The sequence below is a fragment of the Simochromis diagramma genome, unplaced genomic scaffold (assembly GCF_900408965.1).
Source record: "Simochromis diagramma unplaced genomic scaffold, fSimDia1.1 OVJJ01000753.1, whole genome shotgun sequence".
NCBI classification, from domain to species: Eukaryota; Metazoa; Chordata; class Actinopteri; order Cichliformes; family Cichlidae; genus Simochromis; species Simochromis diagramma.
In genome coordinates this window covers 3580462-3588156 of record NW_024387523.1, presented here as the reverse complement: position 1 = coordinate 3588156, position 7695 = coordinate 3580462, and the positions used below count along the sequence as shown (strand labels likewise).

General features: G+C 39.6%; 2 protein-coding genes across 2 annotated transcripts; both read right to left on the bottom strand.

The window, feature by feature from the left end:
* Positions 1-279: 279 nt before the first annotated feature.
* lsm10 (LSM10, U7 small nuclear RNA associated) lies at positions 280-2561 on the bottom strand. The gene is made up of 2 exons (XM_040019963.1): positions 2438-2561; positions 280-1093 (listed from the first exon to the last, which is right to left on the bottom strand). The coding sequence occupies exon 2, from the start codon at positions 1085-1087 to the stop codon at positions 674-676; it is 414 nt and encodes a 137-aa protein (XP_039875897.1). The 5' UTR covers positions 1088-1093; positions 2438-2561; the 3' UTR covers positions 280-673.
* Positions 2562-2691: 130 nt separating this feature from the next.
* On the bottom strand, positions 2692-6260 carry oscp1a (organic solute carrier partner 1a). Its single transcript, XM_040020040.1, has 4 exons — positions 6251-6260; positions 4304-4526; positions 4157-4217; positions 2692-3905 (listed from the first exon to the last, which is right to left on the bottom strand). Exons 1-4 carry the CDS (start codon positions 6258-6260, stop codon positions 3774-3776), a joined length of 426 nt encoding a protein of 141 aa, XP_039875974.1. The 3' UTR covers positions 2692-3773.
* Between the last annotated feature and the right edge of the window lie 1435 nt (positions 6261-7695).

The following is a 7695-nucleotide window of genomic DNA, read 5'->3' as shown; positions in this document are numbered from 1 at the left end:
TCTAGTCGCAAAATATGAGAGAAGCTGTGGCGTTGTTTAAGTTAAACCCTTTGTGCAAAAGAGGATCTATCATTTAGTTGTTATAATTATATTGAAAAAGATTTCACTTTATTCTCAGATGGATTTTTTTTTTTTAGCATTTTCATCATATCTCATTTAAAAATCCCCCTAAATAGTTTGTCCTTTTTTTTTTTTTTTTTATCTCAACCAAAGAGCTTCTTTGAGTTGATACAAGGAAGATGGATCAATTAATCCAAGAAATAATCCACAATGTATTAGAAAGAATTGTTACAGTGTTTACATAGGGAAACAAATCAGTCTGTGGAGTTTTATTTTTAAACATTTAAACAATTTACTGATATCAGCCTCCAAATACTCCAGCCTTTCGAGTTTGTGATCCTTACAAGAAATCAAACCCAGATTGTGGCCTTTCATCCCAGGTTCCAAGCTGTTCAGTTTTTATAGCACTAAAGACAGTTTCCAGTATTTTACAATGAAAAGGAGAACTGTAACTATATCTTACTGTACCTAAGATCTCTCTCCCTGTTCTTGACCCTGGAGTCACTTTGTGGGCCCTCAGGATGTAAACTACTGGTCTAGACTGGTGTTTGTCCTCTAATCTCTGAACCTTACACAAGCAGCGTCTTTTCCAAATGTAAAAAAAAAAAAAAAGTCATTTTGTTTTCTTGGCAAACTCTTTCCTGCCTCCGCCTTCACTGCCGAAGTTCCGGACGCGGTGAATCTTGGCCAACTGGCTCTCTATGGTCTTCATTATGTCCATATGGTCGGGGATGTGGACATAGCGGATGTTCCTGCCAGTGATGAATAGGTCCTGCAGCTGTGTGAGCTGACCCCGCCGGTCCCGGTACAACACGTCCTCTAGGCGTACGTTCATGAAGGCATCTACGTTGACCACGCGTCCACGTGCTGTGCTCTCGTTCCTCAGGTCCACCGTGGTCACCTCTCCCTGAAGGCCCTGCAGGAGGATCACCATGCTGTTCTCTGTGATCGTTCGCTCCCGAATAGAGTTCACCACCTCAACCGGCCCCACGCCGGATGGCTGAGACTCAGCTCCCTTGGGCTCCATAGTAACCTGCAGAAAAGCAGAAGATTGATAACTCTGGATTAGAGTCTGTCATGCAGTGTTGGTACCTGAGACATGTTTCTGTGGTTTACTGATTCTGACCTTGAAGCAATAAAGCAAAAATTAGCAAAACCTTGCACACTTTGTGGACAGAATATTAGAATCAGAAAATGAGAAAACACAGGAACATGTCAAATAGAAAATGTCCTGCACAGCTTAAATGCGATTTATCTCATCTGTCACAAACCAACCCTGCATTTAATAAACATCAGACGACTAAGAGGCTGTGGTCAAATCGTTAAAAAAGATTTCCCTCCCTCCATCTTTTCTTAATCACTTTTCTGATTGAAAATAAGGTAAAGGAAGAAGAATTTCTGAGGACTTAGGAAAAGAGCACCATGCTCAGACAATGTGACTGCATCAACGTTAGATCCTCTTAGGCTGTTAATGGGGCTCTACTGAAACTGCAATGTAGGGACCACAAAAAGGCTGTCTTAGATACTTTCTTACTGCGTTTTTTTAATGGAGCTCACAAAAAACACACATAAAAAGAATGAAGTGAATTAAATGTTTCCAGTCTTATTTTCTTTATCTGCTGGAGAGATGATCCAATGTAACTCTGGAAACTGTTACAAGTTCTGAGGAAAAAACAAAATAATTTTATTCCACTGTCACTTATTAAAAATCAGGGGATCAATACCAGCTGACGTGACGTAAAGTCAATTAATGGTAATCCTAATTGCCAAAACAACTACTTCTTCTCCTCCTTTTTTCAGCAGCTCACTGAAGGTTGCTAATCCGCCTTCATCTTATCCTAACCCTAACGTCCTCTGTCACCACCAACCATCTGCATGTCCTCCTTCACTACATGAATCCTTTGAGGTCTTCATATTCAGCATCCTTTCTGCACATATCCAAACCACGCCAGCCTCCTCCTGCCTCACTGTCACATCAGCTTCTCATTCAGACACACGTAGTCTGTTTTGCATCTCGTGACTATCATATCCCGTAACCGCATTTTCTTTATTGGTCCAAAAAACACTTTCATGTTTGGCTTTCAAATTAACCCCAGTATATGCACATTACAGCCGAATATAAATGGTAATACAGAAGATATAGTGTCATATACTGCAGTGTAATCTTAGCTTTAACTAAACCTACAGAAAACATAAAAACACGTTTAAAATGACACTCAAATTTGTTTCTGAAAGCACAAGGTTAGTCTTCTCTGTTAGCTTTTCTTTTTTTTTTAGCGTTTCCTTAGCTTTAGCAGCGACTAAATAAAGCTACAAAATGCGTAAAACATGAGTGTAAATCAAAGCTTCTCCCTCCGCTGATGTCTGTAACATTTACCTGAATTATTTAAACACAGGTTTCATGTAGAAGCGAAACACCGGCCTGCTGAAACCTCTCAAAACATCTCAACACGTTCGTTTTCCCGCAGAAACCCGACGGAGGAGCAGCGACGTGATGACGTTTCACCGTCGTCTTTGCGTCAACCGTTAAAAAAAAAAAAAACTTTATTCACAACCAGCTTTAATACAATACAATCCAGGACATAAATGAGGAACCCGAGAACAGGACGTCATCACAGCAACATTATTTTTCACATATATGCTGGATTTCAAAGCTGCTGGATTTCAAAACTTAAAAGTATATATTAAGATTAACAAATTTGCTCTCTGGAGTGTAAAATTTTATTAATTAAGCGAAAATTCTACTGACAGATTTAGAACATCATAAAACACCCAATATAAAACCACACACAAAAAAAAAATACATTAAAAATGTTAATCTTATATGTGTTTAAATTGATGTTTTTGTTTGTTTTGTTTTTGGATAAATTCAAGTTATACACAAAATCTTCTAAACTACTTAAAGGAAATAAACCAGAAAAATCATACGATATTCTAAACTGTTTTTCCCACCATTGCCATTGTATGCGTGTATGACTCTTTTTATTTAATAGTACACCTTGTTGAAAGGATGATGCTAAATGATCTTATGCCTACATGAACGTTTATACTCACTGCTCTGTTCCTTTTTGTACCTTATTGGATTCATACAGTACTAGTTGTCATATTTAAAATACAAGTATTAAAAAATAATTAATTAATTGATAAAAAGCCGGATAAACAAAGTGCAAAGGCTCCGAATCAAAGAAACCTTCATGAGATTGTTCTTTTCTTACAAAGCCAAGACAACAGCACCCCCTACAGGTTGCTGCTGCAGAAACGAAATCGTCTCAATGAACATTTATTTTCATTATCCAAATATTAATTTATAGGTTATTTACATTAGTACGTGTCCAATTAGATGTCGTATTTAAAAATTTGATCAATCCTTTTCATTGAATTTCTTCCCTGCCTCACAGCAACATTTGCAACTCATTTTGTTTTACAGCATGTAAACACGAGCCAGCCTAATCATGTAAATATAAATAAATACTTTTATTTAACATTAAATTGTTAAAAAGAAAATGAAACCTAAAACACAGCAGGTGTTACCGTTTAACATCCAAGTCAGTTCAGCTGCAATTTAAACATAGAAAATAGTTTCTGTCTATTGTAACTGTGTTATAATGTTGAGTTCTTGCATCTGTTTCACTGAATACTGCATATTTCAGATTAAAGTTCACAGTGGAGATTAACCATCCGATCATCATACAACCACAGACTGGATAAATGAGTCAGAGGTCGTCCATCATGGCCAGGAGCTCTTCTCCCTTGTTGTTGCTGGGTTTTTCGGGTTTCTCTTCTTCTTCTTCTTCTTCTTCAAACTGTCCGGCGATGCGAGCCAACTCCGATGCCACCTGCTCATCCTGAACCAAAAACTTGGATTAAGTTCATCACAGATGTTTTAAGAGAGACATGGCAGTCAAAACAACAGTCCAGAGTGTAGCCAGACACTCACACTAACACACTTTTTTGCCAGATTTTCTGTTTATATTGTTAGGTTTGTTCACGTGCTCAGCAGTTGCCTTTTTTTTTTTAAGTCAAACTAAACTGTTTTCTTGACTGTGGTTTAGTTTTAGTTTACTGAAATACCCCAGAAGAGTCTGCATGATCATACCTGCATTGCTTGAATATTTATCACTCCATACAAGGACTCCTCAGCGCTAGCTGATGCTCCTCTGTGAAACAAGATAAAAAGGCCTTGATGAGGAAATTTCTGTTAATGTAACAACAGGGAATGAAAATAGAAAAGAAGAACACTCACGCTTCCGCCTCCTCTTTGTCTGTGTTGAACAGGTTGATTCGAAAACCCGATTCGTCTTTGGGCTTGTTCTCCGTCTTCATGCTGCCCATCAGACGAGCCAGCAGGTTCAGCTCCTCCTTCGCCAGCGGGTTGGGAGAGCCGTCTGCCTGCAGCACGATGGAGGTGCAGAGGCAGGTTATAACAGAGCTGTGAAAATAGTATTTGCCCCTTTTCTGATCTTTTTCTATTTATTATACTTATATGTTTCAGGTCATCAAACAAATTTTAATAATAGAGAGAGAGAACCAGACTAAATACAAGATGCAGTTTTTAAATTATATAATTTATTAATGGAAAAACGTTCTCCAATGCTACCTGGCCCTCTGGAAACTCCCCCTAAACCCAATAACTGGTTGCACCGCTGCTGGCAGCAAGAACTACAATCAAGCGTTTTATTGAAAATGAGTCTTTCACATCCCTGTGGAGGAATTTTGGCCCAATCTTCCTTACAGAGATGTTTTTAATTCAGCCAAACTGGAGGGTTTTTAAGAAAGAACAGCCTGTTTAAGGTTCAGGGCAAGAAATGATAGCTGGAGATTCTCCTTCAGGTTTCTTTTAGTAGAAATCAGAATTCATGGTTCCACCAGTTTTGGCAAATCGTCCAGCAAACCTGCGTCAGACCATCACGCTGCCACCACCATGTCTGACTGTTGGCATGATGTTCCTTTTAATAAAATGCTGTTAGTTTTACACCAGATGTAACGGCATGCAAAGCTTTAAAAAATTCCAGCTTCTTTCTCATTATCAAGATGTTTTTGGCAAATGTGAGATGAGCCTGCGTATTCTTTTTGGTCAGTGGTGTTTTTCTCTCATGGATGCCAGTTTGGTCCACTCTGAAACAAGTGAGCCCTGCAGTTCTTTAGATGTTGTTCTGGAGTCTTTTGCAACTAATGCGCTCCTGGGAAGCTTCACAACTGTTCCAAGTTTTCTCTATTTGTGGATAATGGTTCAGGAAAGGGAGGGGTGCAGTGGCAGCACAAGAGTTACTACAAGTTTTCAAACATTATTAATGTTAATATTGACTAATTAAACATTACACTGTCTAACCAGCCAGTCTAACCAGTGTGGTTTGGGCACACCTGTCTTACACACCCAATTAAGCTCTTCTCTTATAGAAGGTGTGAGGCTGTAGAGAGACACACAATGATGAGCCTACAGCAGTGAGATGTTTTGAACAGCGGGGCAAGTGAGGTGAGTTTAAGTGTATATGCAAAAAGTGTGTCAATAAAGGGCTGCGTGTGCAAACCACAGGGAATGGGCCACTGCCGTAACAGCATTAATGGCTTTTACTATGCATCAATGTCCAGGCAAGCAGGAATTTCTGGGGCTAATATACGAAGCCAACACAGAAGTACAAAACAAACTAAAGTTCCTTGAGTGGCCACTTGAGGCAAGCTGCAAAAATGAGTGAATCCCCGCAGACCTCCATTACAAAATATCCAAATTTACAGCATTTAAATGCATGTTCACAGCCTGGTATAAAAAGTGATTTGGAGGCACATGGACAGTTTCCCACTCTATAACAAATGTATGTTGGGTTCCTTTGGTGTAAAAAATATATAAAAATATGTTAATATATCAAGCATATGTCTGTTTTTTTGGGTTTATTGCTGCAGCTAGATAACCTTAGCTAACTCGGTGCCCTACCATCTGATTCAAAAATTGTCACTTCTGGCTCCAAACAAACTAGGAAGCATCAGGTTAGTGGAGTGAGTGTGAAAGTGGTGCAACCGCGTAGTGGATATTTTTCTCAGCACACTTTGAGCCCCTTGGTGCCACCTGAGCATCCTTTAAACACCACTATCAAAGGTAAAGAATTAAGGTAATATGAAATGATTTGCTTCTTTAGACTTAAATAGAATTTTGTATAATTTCTCCAGCATGTCATTCGCGCCCTAAACCCCTCACCTAGGAACATCCGGGGAGCATCCCATTAAGATGCTTGAACCACCTTTACTGGCTCCTTCAACGCTGAGGAGCAGCAGCTCTACTCAGAGTCCTCCTCGAGTGACCGAGCTGAGTGGCCAGGCCTCAACTACTGGGGGTTTGCCCAGGCTAAGCTAAAGGAGCAACTACCACCTGCAATAGAGACCGTAAGGGTCCACGAGCATCAATGTCCTCACATTGCTGTGTGTCCTTACAGAGTGGAAACACTGGTAGCAGAGAGCAACTTGTAGCTACATTATGGGACATGCTCATTCAAAAGACCTCAAGCACACACTTAATTTGTATTTTTATATATATATTACCCAAAAGATTTGATGCGGATGGTTAGATTGAAAAGTTCACTGCCCACCATGGGACCCTGTACTTTTGATGACTGGCAAGATTTTGCATGCAGCGCTCCACTTTCCCTTCACTGTTGCACAATTGCAAAACAGAGCTATTCATGGCATATGACCTTTTTGGTGGGTTTTGTTTTTTTCAATTTATGTCTTGCTAAGATGGTGGTAACAAGGTCATGTAGTGGTAGCTAATAGGTCATGTCATATTAAAAGGGTTTTTGGGGTGTTTTGTTTTTTGTTGTTTTTTTTTTTTTTAAAAGGGGAGTTTCTCTTTATCTGACTTGTCTCCTTCCTTCCTGTGGAGAAAAAAACTGCATCTGACTCGTCAGGTTTGTTGGACTACAGATGACAGAAAACTGTTTTTAATCAAGTTTTATTACCAAGTAAGAGAACTGTTGATTTGGTTGCTAAAAAATACAGAATAATGATGTGAATAATGTGAATAATGAAGCATGTGAAAGGCCCGAGTAATCTATCATGCTTACATGACAGCGTTACCTTGGGGCTTTCAGTTAATTGTAAGAACTTGCACCATCCTTCCAGTTTTAAAATGCCACCATGTAGCATGACTCATGTTGTGTCCACCTCTCAGCATAATATGCAAATACTGAGGCTTCTTTAAGTGAACGAGTGAATACAAGTATTCACATGTCAATGCATGGTGTCAGATGTCTGCTGAGAGACAGACTGGCAGCAGTAATGGAGCTTTACGTGTTTAAAGCCTTCCAATGTGGAAATGAAAGTGTAACTGAGGGGCACAGGGCCAAATCTGATCGCTTCTGACTTTCTGCACCCACATAAGAACGTGGTGGGGATTAGATGCTCCAGATTAGACGCTCGACCTCGATTAAATTAAAGTGCAAGGGCGTAACAAAACATAGGTGGGGGTTTCTTACCAAACTTCACAGGATTTGATCTGCTAACGAGGTCGCCTGACCTTTGAGTTGGAAATCTTTTATTGCTAACAAAGACTGAATACAGGAAAACGCCCACAGACAGCTGGCTGAAAATCTTTTATCAGTGGGCTTTCACGTCTTTCAGGAGGCTGCTTATGACTCCACCTGCTGG

Excerpts from the sequence above, each read along its gene's own strand:
- lsm10 (XM_040019963.1), bottom strand. The coding sequence starts at position 1,087 with ATGGAGCCCAAGGGAGCTGAGTCTCAGCCATCCGGCGTGGGGCCGGTT.
- oscp1a (XM_040020040.1), bottom strand. Across the intron at positions 4,218-4,303 it reads GACAAAGAGGAGGCGGAAGC|AGGAGCATCAGCTAGCGCTG; the intron begins GTGAGTGTTCTT and ends CTTGTTTCACAG. Across the intron at positions 3,906-4,156 it reads TAAATATTCAAGCAATGCAG|GATGAGCAGGTGGCATCGGA; the intron begins GTATGATCATGC and ends TTTTTGGTTCAG.